Source organism: Biomphalaria glabrata, chromosome 17 (genome assembly GCF_947242115.1).
Source record: "Biomphalaria glabrata chromosome 17, xgBioGlab47.1, whole genome shotgun sequence".
NCBI lineage: Eukaryota > Metazoa > Mollusca > Gastropoda > Planorbidae > Biomphalaria > Biomphalaria glabrata.
The window spans coordinates 21,850,074-21,869,394 of NC_074727.1; the positions used below are offsets into that span (position 1 = coordinate 21,850,074).

The 19,321-nt window shown below is 35.3% G+C and overlaps 1 protein-coding gene across 5 annotated transcripts in view; it reads left to right on the plus strand.

Moving 5' to 3' along the window:
* The window catches only part of LOC106051513 (uncharacterized), a 54,427-nt gene that overhangs the window by 25,291 nt on the left and 9,815 nt on the right, over window positions 1-19,321 (plus strand). For 2 of the 5 annotated variants that reach the window (XM_056015179.1, XM_056015178.1), the window contains exons 11-28: window positions 214-405; window positions 1,515-1,640; window positions 1,978-2,208; window positions 4,152-4,312; window positions 4,530-4,646; window positions 4,877-5,073; window positions 5,751-5,957; window positions 6,513-6,639; window positions 7,769-7,966; window positions 8,865-10,120; window positions 11,653-11,780; window positions 12,332-12,540; window positions 12,683-12,775; window positions 13,106-13,123; window positions 14,672-14,731; window positions 16,850-17,020; window positions 18,206-18,324; window positions 18,878-19,041. In XM_056015179.1, the coding sequence (XP_055871154.1) occupies window positions 214-405; window positions 1,515-1,640; window positions 1,978-2,208; window positions 4,152-4,312; window positions 4,530-4,646; window positions 4,877-5,073; window positions 5,751-5,957; window positions 6,513-6,639; window positions 7,769-7,966; window positions 8,865-10,120; window positions 11,653-11,780; window positions 12,332-12,540; window positions 12,683-12,775; window positions 13,106-13,123; window positions 14,672-14,731; window positions 16,850-17,020; window positions 18,206-18,324; window positions 18,878-19,041 (3,774 nt within the window). The remainder of the gene's footprint in view (window positions 1-213; window positions 406-1,514; window positions 1,641-1,977; window positions 2,209-4,151; window positions 4,313-4,529; window positions 4,647-4,876; window positions 5,074-5,750; window positions 5,958-6,512; window positions 6,640-7,768; window positions 7,967-8,864; window positions 10,121-11,652; window positions 11,781-12,331; window positions 12,541-12,682; window positions 12,776-13,105; window positions 13,124-14,671; window positions 14,732-16,849; window positions 17,021-18,205; window positions 18,325-18,877; window positions 19,042-19,321) is intronic. The other 3 variants (XM_056015181.1, XM_056015180.1, XM_056015182.1) reach the window with 3 other exon arrangements.

Here is a 19,321-nt window from a genome sequence, read left to right on the forward strand (position 1 = left end):
TGAAAAATGAAAAGGGAGAAGGAAGTGAAATGTATGTGGCCAGTAGATGGTTCATGTCCAATTCCATAATATCATAGTGCAAGGTGAAGCTGCTAGTGATGATGAAAAAGCAGCAAGTGTCATCAAGCTTCCTCCCCTAATAAGCCTGTTCTTTTTTTTTTAATTCTGTTTCATAAATTTGTTTGTTGACAACACAACTTGCTTGTTCAACAGAACCCACCAGCCTCTTTTATCTCGCCGCTCCGGCGGGAAACGCGGAGTCCCTGGGCAAGATGAAACCAGGCAATCACCCCCATTAAACAGACGAGGCCGCAGGACAGTGTCCTTGAGCTCGCCCCAAGATAGGGAAACAATTCACAAATCTGTTTTGGCCTGGCAGGATGATCAAAAGATAACAACACAAAGGTATAGTTCTTCTTGTCACATTTTTCTTCTGATGGATAAACGAAAGAAATATCTCCTGAAAAATATAGAAAAAGATATTCCGCCATCTGATTCATCTTAACATTGATCATATTTTTTTGCATATATCCAGCCCAAGCATATAACCGTATACATGTATACCCCACACAGATCGCAAAATAAGTAAAAACAAAATTGTATAACCTGCCTGTGCTTATTAGAAAAAGACAGTGAATATCATGCAAGTTTTGATGGCTTCCCTAACTATAGCGATGACAGTGACATTAGTGAGACTGCCGATTGATTGCGGATGTATTCGACATAAATGGTAGCTGCAAATTATTTTGCTTACTTACTTGTCACAATCAATTAATCATATATGAAAGATTCTTTGCCGCTTCAGTAATATTTGTTTTGCTTACATTTATAATGAGATGTTCATTAAGCTTTCCATGTACAAAGTAAAATAAATTTTGTAAAGCCTGCACAGCTGCCATTCATTAGTAAAAACTTGTATAACCTTTTTTTTTTTAATTTTACTATGCTCAGTTTTAATAGGTTTGATGTATCGTTAAAAAAAATACATCTCAAAACACTCTTTGCTTTTTAGACCTGACATGTTAACAAGCTACTTATAGTGGGTTCTGAAGTGGATTAGCACTTTGGTGCAATGCTGAATGTCCCGCTGAAGACTTAGATTTTAGTCTTGAGGATGTTCTTCTCCTCCATTTTGTACATCTGTGGGAAGCGTGGTCTAGAGGCTAAGTACGCTTGAACTTGGCTTGGTTTGGCTATTAAGGGAGCTCGAGGTTCGACACCCAACTTGAGCAGATTTGTGTTTACTGAGTGCCTGATGGCAGCATGGAAAACTTTCTCACTGATGCCCCTTCCCTCCCACTGGTCCACAAATGAGATTGGATCATAGCGCTCTGAGCATGCTATAAGCATGAAAGTAGCGCTATATAAAGGCTATAATAATTATTATCTGTATAGAAAATTAAAGGCATTTGGTTATTGTGCTGATAACAACCCCCCCGAAGCCTTAATTAGCGGGTGAATTTGTTAAAGTTTGATTCTTAGAAAAAAAAAATTTCATTTCGTCCCATGTTCAGGTCTCAGAGTCAGAGCAGAGGTAACCTATTAAACAATGCCAGCATTGACTCTTCTTTGAATCAAAGTATGAATGCTGAAAACTTGAGCCTAGACTTGAGTGAACTAGATAATCTAGACACACCCAGGTAAGTGGACTATGAAAATATCTACATTTTTTTATCTTTTCTATTTTTTATCTTACTAATTATTTGCAGACTTTCCTTTAAAAGAAAAGTTTATATTCAATCTTTTTTTGGCTTGGGGGCATATTTCTTTCGTATTGTCAAGGCTTGTATCACATCCAACAAATGCTGAGTATGATAGACCTGAGCCTCTGCGACTACATTATGCATTGTGGGTAGAAGTTTTGAGGTGTCAGATTGCAACACTATATGGATTGGACATCTGCTCAAACTAACCATGTATTTTGATTGTCTTTGTCCATGCCTTTAAAATTTTTAACAAAATTCCTATGTCCACTAGAATGACAGGAGGATTAGATCCAAACCTCCCAGACTACATGGAACTCGAGAGTGTCACATCTGGCCAGCCATCACGCTTTGCGACACCGCAGCAGGGTACAACAGATCGCAATACTAGTCGGACAACACCTATTCCCAGTGACAACAGGCTGGAGCCACTTACTCCAGCAGTGCTGAGGCCCACCAAGGAAAAGGATACTAATTTTACCAAGGCAGAGGAAAGGGGAGACAAGTAAGTACAGTCTAGCATTCACTACTAGAGAGAAGTTTTAATATTATAATATACTTCTAAGTCAGGGGTGGGCAACCTTTTCTTTCGAGAGCCGTATTAAAGAAAATTGGAGAATGGGGGTCCACATGTATTTACAAATTAGAAAAAAAAAATCGCTAGCTGTGTATAATGTGTTTTAATTCCCATTTACACTGTATTATACATTTACATTTAATTTTTTGACACTACCAATAGAGGAATTGCAACAAGAGTTAGTGATACTGAAGAACTGACTGACCCTAACTTCTCTTACAGGTCATAATTTGCTTTGAGGTATGTCTTCTGGAGCTAATCAGTTTCTGCATTAAATGGTGAGCTGAGGGTATTGAAAACTGGTTCTAAGTTCTTAACGTCTTAAAATTTGCTTTCACATTCCAAAATCAAGGAACCTAAATAAGTTTTGTACATTTTAGCCATTTCACTAGAAATAGTTTTACATTTCACCTAAAGAAAATGGCAAAATGTGTTTTCACTTGCTAGCCTGGAAAAATGGGAAAGCTTTGTTTGAAGAAAAATTTACATGCACATACATTTCATGTGCAAACAAACCATTGGAATACTTTCAATGTAAAACGAGAAGTCTTGTCTTTCGCTCTTCATTAGAAATATTAGTAATAAAGTCACAGTCAATGCCCTTCAAGGAACATAAGTTCTTTCTTGAGATCCCATATTCTTCTCAACACCCTGTGGATACTACTGCGGAATTATTTTTTTTCCAAATCTTTAAGTACTTCCCTGAACTGCCTTTGGTTAAGACCTCTAGCTCTGATAAGTTTGATTGCTGAGATGATTGGGTCAATACTATGTTTGATATTCAATGCAGTTTAGAGTTTATGATTGGCATATTGTTCTTTAATTTTTTTTTTCTCAGTCAAAGCACGGACTTGACGTTTTGTTCCATGCCAACTCAACACTTTCAACACAGTTTTTCATAGTATTAATAAATGAGTTTGTATCTTTGTTTGTTGTATATAAGAAAAATCTTCATTTTCTTTAAACTTTTTATTTAGAATGACATGTAGGGACAATGTTTCTTTAGCCTCTTCATCATGAATGATAAGAGTCAAAAGTTTTAATAATTTATATAGATATTTATAATTATTTATTTCTAATATATTTGCATTGCATAATCTGTGAGTACACCTGATTTCTGTAGGTGTTCGCGGACCGCATAAAACACTCCGCGGCGCATGTGTCCCGCAGGCCGTAATTTGCACACCCCTGTTCTGAGTTATTATTTATAATGTTAAGATTTGTAAATTTAAATTATGAAATGTCAAGATTTGTAAATTTAAATTATGAAGAGGTTTTGCATTGCATCGCATGAGTAAGGGTTAAGGTAGAAATTCTGAATGAGGAATTTTTTTTTAAAAGTAAGAAACAAAATATTTATTATCTGTTTTCAAATTAATCATTTTAACTTGTGAAATTGTTTTGCATTTGGATAAGTCTTAATGTGTAGAAATTCTGAATGAAGAATTTTGTCAAAAATGAATAACATATTCAATATCTGTTCATTGTACTGTATGTATGGCTTTCTTCAGTCAGCAAATGAATATGGATCATATGGAAATAAGAGGAATGCCTAGTGCTATGGTTTGAACAGTGTGAGACACTCAGCAGTTCCCCCAAATAATTTATCGTCAAATATTTTACAGTTTTCATCATTTTTTTCACTAGATTATGGAAAAAAAAATTACAGAAACACAATGGCACCTCCCACTTCAAAATCAATTCTTGGAATAAAAAAGTTTTATGGATATACTTTGAGGGTTATTTGACCAAATAAGATCAAAATCCAAAGGATCAGTTGACCAACTATGACCACAAATCCAAAGGGTCAGGTGACTAAAAAGAAATACAGCATAGAAGACATTTCAGACAATTTTTTTTTATTTTTGTAGGTCTCACAGGAGGAGACAAGTGCCCTCTCCTTCTCTGAGGCCACCATCACAACAGTCATCTGCTTATCAGCAAAACTCAGCTAGATCTTCTACTGATGACTTGACCACAGTCAGTATAAGCTCCTCGTCAGAGGAAACTACAGTGTCATCTCTGCCTTCTGGTGAGCCCATTGAAAATTAATGCCATTCTGTATTGTTTTTTCAGAATGTATAAAAAAAAAATGCTGACACAAAGTTTTTTTGGTGTTTTTTTTTTTTTGAGTCAATAAAATACCTGGATTTTGGTATTGAAAGTGATATAACTAAGGTTTTTTAAGCAATAAAATATATCCCAGTATTAGTTATCTCAACATTATTTACTTGTGTACCTTCTGACAGGTGAAAGTCCGTCTCCAAGAATGAATGCAGCTGCACAACTTGGCAATAAGCCTTATGAAGCCTTCACCATAGGACCTGACATTGATACTTCCCCCCTTAACTCAGCTAGAAGTAATGGTCAGTAAATAATGTAGATAGTATCACAGAAAAGCATAACATGTCATTACTTAGAAACACAAAATAATACATCAGTGAAAATAGAAATATAGTAATTAAAGTGTGTTTTATCTAGTAGATTTTGTTTTCTCTTTTTTTTTTATTAGTTCATTGTACATACTTGATAAATGTATTTCAATAAAAAAGTACTGGCACCAGCTATTATAATGTAATTCTGTTTCTAACATCAGCCATCAGCACAGCTGGAAGCTATACTGTCAACAACAGGGTGACAGCTCAGGCAGCCAGGGCCGCTGGGATACCTGTTGTTGCAGACAGTGCTGACCTGAACCACAACATGGCCGACAACAGGTCAAGGGAGGGCAGTGTGGCCAGCTCTGGGGAGTACTCAGACCATGAATCTCAGAAGATACACCAGGACCACAAGGTCAGATGTCACATTGCTATTCAGTCATTTTGCCTTTTTAGAAATCAAATGTTAATGTCATTATACTCCCGATGTGATTACATTAGATTACTTTGTATGGCATTATAATTTGTATTGTCAATGGATCAGATTTTCCAAGTCTATAAGGGTTTTTTGTTTTCATTTCAAGTCTTAAATCTAGATCTTTTCTATTTATCCATATCTCCACTGTAATATTTTTAATTTATAAGTATTCACCTTTTTTTTTTTAGTTAAAAATTAAATTTAGAGAATGTGTGTTTAATTATTATTATTATGTATTGTCTACAATTCCAAAGATTAAGTATGAGTGCAATATTTCACGTCCCTGCACAGACCCACCTGCAACCTGTAGTTTACCACATCTGATGCAGGCATTTGTCAGCTGGTGGTCTGTTGAAATTGTCATTATGCACCAAACTTTGGGCAAAGGTTTTTTTGTTTTTTTTTGAGTCTCAAATGTGATCTTCTCAGTCTGTCTCTTTCATTGAATTATTAGCAGTGTATTTATAGTTCAACAAGTGTTGCTAAAAGGTGCAAAAACTCCATTAAAAATGTTGTCTCTCTTTTGTTAAAAAATTTTGGTAGCTATCTTTAGGAAACATCTGTGAGTCTTTGATGTTTAGCCCAGCTTGCTAATGTAAGACTCTGATCTCCAGGTGAGAGAGTCTGGCTCCACTCCTGTGACTCCAAGCAGCGTCAACATCAATAACAACAGCACCATCAAACCAGCTGTGGTGGTGGTGACGGACAAGTTTGGCTCGGCAGAGGAGAGCAAGATGTTCATCAAGATGTCCCCATCGCAGACCACCAACTTTGCAGAGCTGAAGCGAATGAAGGACAGTTTGGGTTATAAAATTGACAAGGTGCCACACAATTGAGTTATCAGAATGCATCTTCAAGTAGCGTGTTTTAGATAGTTTGTGTTTCTTTTTAAATATTATTTTGCTTCACCATGAATGCTCTCTTTATTTGATCTAGTTTTTTTTTATGCATATTAGTTTTTATACCACCATAATTTTTTGTTCTTGATGAGCTATTTTCTATTTTAATATGCTGTGTTATTTAGAAAATTTACCCCAGTGTTGCACATTTGATAATTTGTTTATATTCCTGCGCTGGTTACCTCCCTGGCTGACTAGAAGTCGCAAATAAATATGGTCTGGAAGTACTATTTGGTGGGCAAATTTTTTAGCTGCAGAGACATTCTATTCACCTGTCATGGCCCTTGTGTCTTCAAAGGAATTACTATTTAATGGCAAATACTTATTGTAATCAACAATACTTGGCCTTAAGGTGCATTGAGTTTATATTGAGTGTGATATTAAGAGATCTAGGCTAAATGAGTTTCTTTAATATGTCGAAGATAGATAGGCTTTTTGCTGTGATATGTTTAATTAACCTGTTGATGTCATTTAAAGGTGGATAACTCTGCTCTGATCTACATGCAGAGTGGCACTCAAGGTGGGCCCTATGATAAACTCGGTGTTGGTCAAGGTCTCAAGAGCACCTTTAGTAACCAGTTGACATCCAATCAATCTGAAACAGGTGCAATACTTTAGTCAATTCATCTCAAAGCTACCATTTGTTGTTGTTTCTTAATAAAAAAATTAGCTTTTTGATAAAAATAAAATATTGTATACATTTTTTTTAAAGAATGATAACCTAATAAAAGTTGTAAGGAAGTAAAAAAAAAAAAACAATTCTAAAATTAATAGTTAGAAATAAACCATTCAATATTGTTCCTCATTGGCCTCCTTCACTCAAAAGACAACCATGGCTCATCTTGTGGAGGATGAGATGAGAGTCTAGGCATTGGCTCTAATTGGAATGTTGTCACTCACACAGCAGTTAACCCCTTTCCATGCAGATGTTGGGTCCCAAGGCAATAGCTGATACTGTTTGGGGGTCAGCAGCATTATAGGGTCAGCCAGAGTTTAACACAGTATGCTAGAAATGTCTGGATTTTTATCAGGGTTACCCCTAAGCTATCAAAGGCAGGTTCATCTATGGAACAACCAGATAGACCTGTTAACTACCTCACCCTAAGGTCAATGTTAGTCAACAATCACAAAGAGGAGTGGCTCAACCAATGGGCATCAGGAAACACAGGCAGAGCCATGTACAGAGAAATGACTACGCCTAACAAACTGGACAGTATTAACTTCCTCCCCCGCAAAGAACAATCTACAATCTTCCAACTAAGAACAGGACACACACCACTATTAAATTACCACCTGAACAAAATAAACTCCACACAACTACCCCTTTGCATTACATTACCACTACAGCCCAACATAACCAACACCCTTTATGGCAGTGCTGAACAGCTGAAGAAAACAGCACACTTTTTGTCTTTAGCCTTCCACCTCCTTCCTTGTCAGTGCAGTTTAGCCAGACTTAATATCTGAGCAACACAGAAGGCCAGGAGTTAAACTGGTTGTCAGAGGATATTTGACACACATACCATTTGAAGCATTTTATGGGTAGTGGAGTGCTTAAATCTCTTATCACTTTGGTCAATATCAACCATACAGAACCTAATGTTACAAAGCTTTTTCAATGTGAAACATTCCCTAAAAATTTGTTTTTAAAGTAGGACTCATCACATTCAATTTTTTAGAAATGATTCAAAATAAGTTTGGTAATTAAAACTTTCTTAAATTTCATTGTACAGCTAAAACATTACAGCAGGGAGTGACAAGCCCTTCTCCTGTCCCAAACAACGCCTCCAATGCAGAGAGCAATGGTGGCCCTGAGCCTGGCCCCTCTGACCTGCAGCAGCTTAGACTGAAACTGGAGCAGAAAAGGAAGGAAATTGAACGGAAGAAACACCAGCAGGAGGCCCAGCAGAAGAAAATAAGGCAGCGGCTAGGTTTGTAAAACAGAATTTGCCTTAATTTTTCGTTTTTTTGTACTAAAGTCAAATGTAAGCAGCGATGGATTAATCTATACCTTATATCTGTTTTAAATATTTATTTTATGTTGTTTTTTTAATTATTGTTGTCAGTAGTTCATTCAGAAAGATATTGAAATTATAATTGTTTAATATCATAAAACCACTATCATTAACAACAAAACTATAGAAATCTCATTTTCAATGAATAATAAACTTTTGTCAAATAAACTACCATTGGTACCTCAAACGTTGTTGAATTCAAAACATGAAAGTTTTCAATAATAGAAAAACAAAAATGAAGAGAAAATATATTTCGTTGTTGGTTGAAATGTGTACATTGATCCTAAAACTAATGAAACCATGCGTGAGAATGGCTAAAAGAAAAACCAAAACCAAAATTTTTATTATTCAAGGTGATCATTGCTGTTAGAGTAATGTTTTAAAATTAAAATGTTAGGATTCACAAAATAACTTCATCCTTAAAACATAATTGCATTATTAGCTCAAGGTGCTTTTAAACCTGAGATAGGTTTTTACAATATGTATATAGACAGTAGGCTGAGCGGTAAAGCACTTGGCTTCTGAATCGGGTTTGAATCCTGGTGAAGACTGACATTTTTTATTTGGGGATCTTAAGGGGGCCTCTGAGTCCACCCAGCTCTAATGGGTACCTGACATTAGTTGGGGAAAAGTAAAGGCAGTTGGTTGTTGTACTGGCCACATGACACCCTCTTTAACTGTGGGCTACAGAAACATGACTGTTACATCATCTTCCCCTATAAATCACCATGTATGAAAGGGGAAATTTACTTTCTTTTATATTGACAGGAATTATTTATTTATTGTTAATGAAATGTTATTTGTTGTAATGCAGGTAAAGCTGCTTTTATGAGGGTAGTGTCAAAACATCGTGAGGGCGGAGAAGAGGATGAGTCTTTAGAAGAAGCTGAATCTTCTGAACAAGCAGACTCTGTTGCCTTGTCAACACAAGCACAGCTACAGGCTCGTCTTGGCTACCCTGTGCAACGGTTGCCCCTGGGACAAACTGCAAGGACTCAGCCTTTGATTCCAGCACATTCATTGCACATGGCAGCACATCAGGGTCAAACCATTCCACCAGAAACATCTGCCCAGCGCTTTACAGATTGGACAAATATATCTAAAGGCAATCAGCCTGCTCTTGCATCAAAAACTGACCAGCAGTCATTGATGGCTAACTCATGTCCAAGTGATTTAGGTTCTGACTCGCATTCTGTCAAATCTGTGAACAGGGCTTTTTCAAGGGAAGGAATTCAACAAACTATAGATAATGTAAAAAATAAATGGTTTAAAAGTAACTCTGACCTTATGTCAGGGGGTCAAGCGTCAGAGGATGAGGTGGACTCTTACAGGCTTCACAGTCCAAACCTTGTGGGCGGGGCAAGGAGGGAACACAGCCAGTCACCTGTTGTGGCAGGTGGTAGCAAGCCCTTGCCTATACCTGGATCATCACCCCATGTGCATGGTGGCGCTTCACCCAGACCCAACACAGAGGACACAGACTACCAAGAGTATGATTCCTCGCTGGACAAGCTGAACAACAGTTTGACTGAGCTGCAGGGAGAGATCATGAGACTTTCATTGCAGCATGAGCAGCTCAAGGCTGCCCAGAGCCCCATCGCAGGACAACCAGTAGGATTTGACCCAAGATTAAGTGATGCTTTAGAAGCTATTGGTTCAACAGCTGTGGGTACCTCACCGTTAACCCGGCCAATTCATGGCATACCTCAACAAGCTCCTTACATCCATGCTGCCATGGTTAGAAAGCAGGCTGCAGATACTCTGAAATCTAGCCCACAGCAACCCAATGATAGTCTGGTAGATTCTGTCCAATCTTCACCAGGTCAACCTGTAGCGCAGTCAGATACATCTGATGGATTCTTTGTTGCATTTGCAGAGGATACACACAAAAAGCCAAAGCCCAAATTGACTACCGATTCTCAAAATGCATCACCAGGCCCCAAGACTGTTCAGGATGCTCAGGCTGATTCTTTGTCCCTGACCCCTCAGAAAGTTGAGGAACCTGTGGAAGAAACCTTTCCTGCTGTTGGATTTATCTATAAAGATGAGGAAGCCAGAACAAAAGAACAGGTACATTTTCCATATTTTGATTTGACTTTAACCTACTCCAAAGTTTTTTTAGTTTGTCCAAAACATTTTTGAAATATCTTAAATTTTTAAGTGTATCTCTTATAATTTATTGAGGAAAAGGTTGCAAATTTATCTTGGATGAATTAGTTGCATATGAAGAATTCATTTTTGTTTCAGTCTCAGTTAATTACTGTACTTTTTCTGTTTTAAATTGAGGTTACAGTTTTTAAAACAAATAATTTTAGGTTCATTTCTGATATGAAAACATTACTGTATGCATTGAATAACTCTTTAATCAAAAGGAATCTTAAGAGTTGTGTAATAGTTCAAAGAAAACAACTTGTTAAGTTAATTAAAGCATTTTATTTCCTAAAAGGAAAATTATAGGACATTAAACTGTCCTTGTTGGTATGCAGTTAAAATGTCTTAGAATAAAGTCTTTGTGACTTAACAATAGTTTACTAACCACTCTATTGAGTACTTCAAAGGCTGTTGAGGATATTTGGATGCCTTAAAAAAACAACAACTCCAGCTTTCTACCTTTCAGGAGCTTTGAATGGAGATCTAGCTTGTACATTCAGTACAGAGTTCTGCTCTACTTTAACTTGTAGAAGAACATGTCTTATAGGTTTTTGAAAACAGTAAGAATTGAATTACTAAAATGTCTTGATCCTGAATATGACAATGCCACAGGTTATCACTCCTAATGAGATTCCTGTCATAGTATTTCTAATGGTAGGGCAGAAAAACCTCTTGTCCTTTTTAAAGCAGGGGAAATATCTCAAAAAGGCAAAGCAACAAAATACTGGTTAAAGAAGTAAAAAAAAGAATCATTTCCCCCATAAGAAAAAATATCTAAGGTCAACAGCAGAAAATGTATATTGCTTAAATATAAAATTGAAGGCGCTTTGGCTGAGTGGTTAAGCACTCGATTTCTGAACCGGGTGTCCCAGGTTAAAATCCTGGTGAAGACTGAGATTTTTAATTTTGGGATCTTAGGGTGCCTCTGAGTCAACCTAGCTACCTGACATTAGCTGGGGAAAAATAAAGCTGGTTGGTCGTTATGCTGGCCACATGACACAGATGACCATTACATCATCTGCCGCATAGATGGCAAGGTCTGAAAGGGAATTTTACTTTTTTTAAATATAAAATGACTGTCTGTCAACTACAGAAAAAAAAGTAGCGTTGTATATTTTAACATTACCTTAATTTCTACATGCTTCTTAGATACACTTTCCTTTTGTGTGAATATTTTTTAATGATTGAATATAGAAGCTATTTTGAGAAGTTCTTCCTCTTCCTCCATTTTAAACAATTAATCTCTGAATGGCATATGTTAACTATACAAGTCCTTCAAGTGGATGAGGTGTTTTAATAGAAGATAACTTTTGTGTGGCTTTAATAGAAGATAACTTTTGTGTGGCTTTAATAGAAGATAACTTTTGTGTGGCTTTAATAGAAGATAACTTTTGTGTGGCTGGGTGTCTGTATGTACTTAATCATGCTACTATACTAAGTTTTCCCTTCAGGTCAATGAAGATGAGATGCAGAAGAAGAGGGTCAAGCTGATTGAGATGCAGAGGAAAAGGAAGGAAGAGCAGGAGAAAAGAAGACTCGAGAAGGAGGCAGAGATGGCTAAGAAAATGGAAGAGAAAATGTAAGTTCTGTTTTGACCATGTAGAGAATTGCATGTTGGTATGCAGCATTTTCCTGAAAACACTTAGTCCTGACTACTTGCAGGGAATGGTTCATAGCACCATAGTCTGCTTGTTGTGTTGTCCTAACCAGTTCTTTAGCATTGATTTCTCTCTCACATTTCTGCTCTTCCTTTTTGTGTAAAAAAAAACTTACAGAATGAAACATTTGACTGTTGTTCCCATTGTGCTTCTGTTTATCTTGATTTTTTTTTTTTCAAAAGATTTTTTTTTTTAAATAATTTTCACTAACCATTGCAAAAAATAAGAAAGAAAAGTAATCTGAATTATTAAACTACAGTGACTCAGTTATATTGATGTCTTTTTTATTTCTGTGTTTTTTAATAATTGATTAAACTCATCTGTAATCAATAGAGTTTGACTTCATTATGGATATTTTGAACATTAGACATTATGTTAATGTATTGGAGCTGATCGATTAAGAAAGTTGGATTGTAATTGCTTTTGGAGAAAGTATTGATTTGTACATGTCCATTCAAATGTATGCTTTTAGGTTGAAGGAGGAAGAACAGGAGAAGAAAAAGGCAGAAGAAAAAGCCAGGAGGGAGGTCATATTCCAGCAGTATTTGCAGAAGAAACAAGAGGATGAGGACCAGTCTCCAGTTTCCAAGCCAAGGATTAAGAAACGAGATGGCAGCAGTGGAGGCAAACCTCGGCCAAAATCTATGTTTGTCAAATCAAAGGCTGCAACACCAGAGCCAGGTTTTTAACTTTGCTTCACTTTATTGTATTAAAATTTTCCAAATATTTTAGGCTAGTTTATTCTAGGTTGTGTTTTTTTTTAAATTTCTGTACTATCATTTATATGTATACTTGAATATTGTTCTTCTTGTGCTTTACCCAGGAGCTATGGGAGGATTTGAATCTGGTAGCAGTTCACAAGAAGACCTCACTGGCAGAAATAATGGTGGTCGGTCAACTCCCGGTGTCATGTCTGGTAAGAAAGGTGTCTTCACAGTTCTGTTTTAATGTCACATCACCTCCATGCTTGATACATTAGTGTTTGTATATATGCCAGTGTGGCTATGATATACTGTTGTTGTTGAAATGTCTTTTATCTCTCAAGTATGTTTAGTTTCTGTCTTTGCCTTCCATCTGTTTGTTTACATTTTCCTAATATGCTGGTGGTGAAACAGCAAATATTGCTCACACTTTTGCATTAGCTAGGGCCTGGCCTCCTTTGGTCTGCCAGACAACCAGTGCTAAGTAGTTTTTGTCATTGCTGTTAAAACCTACTATGTAATTTTGCTTGTTGCTTTCGTAACAGTCAGCTTCCCAGAACAAGGTAGAACAATGTTTCGGTTTTACATTATTGTGTTCAATTGGGGGCCTTTTTTTTTTTTTTCTACCTCACACTTTTAGTTTCAGTTTGTTCCAAGGTTATTGCCCTACTTATTAGTTATTTCCCTTGTATTTTAATTTATTTTTTTTGGATTGTTTTTTTTTTTTAAACCAATTTTTTTTGTGTAATAAGTTTTTCTGAGTGCAAATTTCACATTCTAAAGGTTCAAAAACTTGGAAATTTATATTCCTGAATTATGGTGTACATATAGAAATTCAGCCATCAAGCACCCCCCACCTCCCCAGGAGCAGCTAACTACCATACATTATTAATTGGAAGGACTTTTTACACAATCTTAAATGCCATCATTTTAAGCTGTCATAATCTGATTATATGGAAGGCAATATAAACATAATTCATTCAAAACAGTCAGGATACTAGTTTTTTTGTATTTCGACATATATATTAATCCAGAGGGGGTTCTCTTGTCTTCTTCCCTTGTCTTCAATTTTGATGTTTTTTGAAGGCAAAGTGTGATTAAAACATTTTAAACATTTTAGGCACAATAATATTGATAGCAAACTATGTTTTATACCTGACAATAATATTGCTAGCAAACTGTTTTATATCTGACAATAATATTGTTAGAAAACTCTAAAACTATGAATCTTCTAATGTTGTCAGTAGGAGATAGGCCATAACTCTTATTATGGCCTATCTTTGTAACTAAATTCCCAGCATAGACTGGATTTATGACTTCAGTTCAGAAACACTTAAATGACTGGACTATAATCTGAACTATTAGCCAGATTCCTTTTTGAAGCATCACCCTATCATGGTGCTGCCTTTCTTAGCTTTAGCCTTCCCAGTATTGTTCCAAATGTTTTTTTTATTGTTAATGTATGTACTTGATGTTCTAATTAGAGCCAAGCTTTAGGTACATGTGTACTTTGTTTAGTTGTTCACAATATTTTGCACTTTCCTTTTAGATTACTTAAATTTTTTTATTGAACTTAACTTGAGTTGCATCCCCTTTTTATATCTTACATTAAGAGTTGCATCCCTTGTTTATAGTTTTGTGTGTGTGTTGACACTTATGCAGTTCATTTTTTTTTTTAAGAGAAACTTTTTTTTTTTTTATTTTAGTTACCAAAAAAAAAAGTTAATTCTAGCTAGAAATATTTTCTATCTTTTTAAATATCAAAAATTTTTATTTTTTTTGTTAAAGTAATATTGCATTACATAATTCTAATTTGGCAGTTCACTATTAATTAGTGTATTTGCTCATTTTGTTAACTCTGTGCATGTCAAACACCTTGGATTGCATTCTTTTTCAACAAAATAACTTGAGAATTGAAAAAAAGCATGTTAATAATTCACATGTTTGATTAATCTAACTAGCTATAAACATGGGAACTAACTCTTGCAACTTGCACATTACAATTTTATTTACAAGCTGCATATTGTTTTTGTTTTTTTAATATCCTTTATGATTTCTGCCTCTTTGATTGGATGGCTGTTGGTTTATCTCCCCTTTGCCAATGTTTGCAGCTATGAGGTCCACCTACCACTTTAGACTCCCACCTCCATCCGCTGGAATAAGGAAAGCAGGTATGGTATAGGAGAAGAGAACTTTTTTGTGTTGCTGAGTTTTGTGTGGGTTCTTTTAGTTTTGTCTTGTGGTCGTGCTAATGGAATAGAAAGATAAATTACTCTAGTATCGAGGAAAGTTACTTATCACTCCTATTGCAGACGTGGTGGCTGAGTGGTAAATCACTGACTGGACTTCCGAGCCTAGGGGTCTCAGGATCAAATCTCCACCAAGACTGGGATTTTGAATGATGGGTATGTGCATAAGCTGGGCACATGTCACTTCTACATTATCATCTGCCCCATTGGCCACAAGGTCTGAAATGGATACTTAACTCCCACAGCAAAAAAAATGAAACAAAAAAAGTACCCCCCCCCCCTCCCCAAAAAAGGTCTTTGTCAATCAGTTGTAAGCATTCTGTGCTGCAGAATATTCGTCTGGCATCTAATGCCCATGTTTAATCATTGTCATATACATGCAGGTCAAATTAAGTCTTATAAATTAGAAATCTTTAATGACAATGCCAATACAACAGAATAATTATCTTATGCCCCACAGTTCTCATTTTTATATATATATATATATATATATATATATATATATATATATATATATATATATATATATATATATATATATATATATATATATATATATAATTTAAACATTTTTTATAATGTTCAATTAAAAATAGTCACTTTTTTATCATTTCTACTTAGTGAAAACTTTTAACCTTTACAAACAAATGAAAAATTTTGTTTCTAGGCAGATGAGGGTTGTTCATATATCTCAATAAAGGTATGGAAGGTTGGAATAAAATGAATACCTAACTTGCAGATCTCTAATTTAGCTTTTGATTTATTGTGCTAAGCTTTTAACTCTAAGTAATACAAACTGGCTTGTTTTCTTTTATTAGTAATTTCATAAGAGATAATCACCCTATAATTGGCCAGGTTTTTATTTTTTCTTCTGTGGTTTTGGTTTTGCCAATTTGCTTAATAAACAGTAAATGAAATTTGCTAGTTTTTGGTTAGCCTTGACAGTTATTGTCCAGCTAAATAGTTTATATTAGTATATTCATATTCATTTCTAGTTTTTCTTTTATTAAAATATGATAAATGGCCACATTTATTTAATGATTTTGGGTGGAATTTGTGAACTCTTTTCTCCAGCATTGGATTCATCAATAACATGATATGTACAAAATTCAGTACAGATGTTAGATAATCAAATGCAGAGAATAGGACATTTAAAAAAAATATTTGTTTGGGTGTTAAAACTATATAGGTCACATAGGCAGTTACTTTGCCCCTTACCCCAATGGAAGTGAGGTCTACCAACCACAGATTACCAAAATCCTGGTTACTTTGCCACATGCGTTAGAAGGTTCCAGGTGTTTCCTGACCCAGTAATCAAGGTGACCATCACATTTCATCTCAGCAAATGTTTCTTATTTTGAACCATAACAAATTTAAATAGAAAATCTTGTCTTAGTCTCATTCAAAACTTGCATGGTCATTAGTCTAGCCGTTTGACCATTTTAATGTTGTGCATTATTTGTTCCACAAAAACACAGTCTATTGTATGTTATTGTTTTTAATGTTCCGTATATTTGCACAAAGTCTCCCAGCTTGAAAGAAGACATTTATTGTTTTCAATTTGTAAATATTAAGCTACCAAAAATTCTCAGTACGTATTCTAATTGTCTAGTAAAGGTTGTTCATGATCATGATGTCTAAGTTAACTTGGACCAAAATTTATAAGCCCAGAACACCACAAAGTTGATCTAGCTGAGAAGGTTTGTTAGTACTAAGAAAACCTTATTTAAAAATCTACCTAAACAAAGTATTTTTTTTATTTTATAAATACAATTGACTTTATCTTTTATTAATCTTTGTTTTATGCATGTGAATGAACACTTGCATTCAATTTTTTTTCCTTTATAACCCCTCAACATCAACTGAATTATTTGATGCATGTTGACACTTGCATTGATTGTTATTAACACACTTATGTCCGGGAGTTCTTACATTTATACTTGCCTATACTATGCATTCGTTGGGCTCTTTATTTCAAGTATATGGTGGACAAATATCAGACTCAGAGCATCTCATGTTCTCAAACTATTCTTTTCTTAGTGTCTTGCAATACTTTGCAAGGGTCTCCCAATGGAGCTCAGGGTCCTGCCACTTACAGGAGGCCTCCCTCACCTGATCTGTACAAGATCAAGCAGCAGAGGCAAAGAGGGAACAGCCAAGATAGTGGCAGTGAAACAGGCTCTGGATCAAATCCTGGTTCTGACTATGCTGGTAAGTGACGCAAGTGAAGTGTGCATTTTTTTTTTATATTAGAGGTTCACATATTCTGGCTTTAGTTATCTCTCTTAGATATTTTGTTTTTCAAAACATACTTTTATGCTTGACCACTTGAAGCCCACAAACCCTTGGGTAAATTTTAGAAGTATATAAAGAGATTACGTAGGACATAATCTTCTTTTTTGAAGTAACGTCTGTATTACATAAGATAAAAAGAAGACTCAGATTTAGAATTTAAATTGGTGTACTGTTTCATATATATTATCATTATAGTCAGAGTTTCTGTACTTCAAAACAATTAATAACTTTCCTTGCTCTGATTTGACTCCTTTGACCTGACAAAATAGTGATGAATAAAATAGTGCTGACAAAAAAGCCTTGTCATAATAGAGATAAGGTTAGGGCTAGAATATGATTGTGGAGTTAGAGATAGGACTAAATGTTAAAAAAAAAAAAATTCACTTATGAAAATATTGTAGATGCCCTATAGGCTTTTTTTGCATTACAGCAGTGATGCGTAGAATGGACCTAGTGTACATTTTAATTTCCAACATTCGTGTCGCCGGCTATATGATCAAAATATTTTAAAAAGGAAATTAACAATATTCATTTGAAACATATGAATCTAGAAGTTTATCCGAAACCAACTTATTATCTGGCTGTAAAAATGAGACAGCAAGTTGGAGCACTGAATCTAGATGTTTGACCCTGAAGTAACATCTGTCTACATTTCCTGAAAGATGTTACATTCAGAATCCACTTTGTCATTTCTTTAGCTCTCCCATTTCATAACCTACAAATGTTAAAGGCCTGGGTACCAATCCATCAATGAAAAAGTATGGGCCCTAACGTTTGAAAGATACATTTTTCAACCTTTTTTTTTTCCAGGAGGGGGAGGGGTGTCTACACTTGTGCTGACGTTTTGGCAGGCTGGATGAAACCATGTCTATCCCTCCGGCCATATTTCAAGCCTCCCTGCATTAGATCACCAAAATTGTTGTTCTGTCTTACCGTCCTGAAATGTAGAAAAAGAAATTCTAACTTACAAATCCAACTTGATAATATCATTGTGTGTTTTATATTTACTATAAATCAGATTTTAGAATCATGTCTTTTGTTCCCAATGAACTAAAACCTCTGCTACACTCTATCTCATTGTTGTCATCTCTTTTGTTACAGGACCAAAGTTGTTTGTCAAGCCAAGTGCTAAGTCCAATCGTCACATCATTATCAATGCCCTCTCTCATTGTTGTCTTGCTGGTTCAGTCAACACAGAGATGAAAAATAAAGTCTTAGATGTGAGAAGATTCAGTTGTTCAGTGGATTTTTTTTTTTGTACCTAGAATATTTTAATTTTAATTTTAATTTTAGTTGTATTTTTACTTGTGTCCCTTTTTTTGTTTTTGAAGGGATTGATAGTGGCTATTTGTAAGTTGGTGATTAGTTGAATGCTCTGTGTAGCAGGACTAGGTCATACACTGCTTTGGACTAAAGAAAAAGAAAGAAGTTAGGATTGTGCTTAACTGAAAAAAAAATACAAAAGAGTCTGAGACGGGAATGCAATAAAAATAAATTGACTTGTATTCACAGAAAGTGATGTAGTCGTATGGGATAGGAACCATGAGCACTATCTGAAAAAAAAAATAGAGATGACTATTAGATTTTACATCTTCTTTTGAAGTTACGTCTGTATTTTATAAGATAACATTACCATTATGTAGCTTCATCTTATAAAGATAAAAATATCCAGCTGTCCATAATTGATGAAGATTTATTTACTCAATTCAGAATGTGTAATCACATGATCTCTTACTTTATATGCTTTGAATAACAAAAGTTTGTTTTCTCCAGGAGCTGACCAAATGTGAGGCCAACCATTTCCTTATCCTGTTCCGAGATGCTGGCTGCCAGTACAGGGGGCTGTTCATTTTCTACCCAGAGACAGAGGAGGCATTCAAAATTCATGGGGTGGGACCAAAACATATTACTAATAAAATGTGTGAAAAATTTTACAAGTGAGTGCTCTAACTGTAGTCTTTATTTTTAAATTTGTCTACTAGTAGAGATGTGATCCCATAAACCCATTGGTGGTCTGGTTTTTAGTTTGCATATGACATGATGGTTAGGGTTAGGGTTAGGGTTCCCTCAGTATTTTCTGTCATAAATTAGATATGGTACTTAAAAAAGGGTTCTGAGAGAAATCAGAACTTGAAAGAAAGATATAGAGGTCTTACATTTCAGAATATTGGTACAAGCACTAGAAAACATGGCAGGACTCTCTTGAGAAGTCAATCT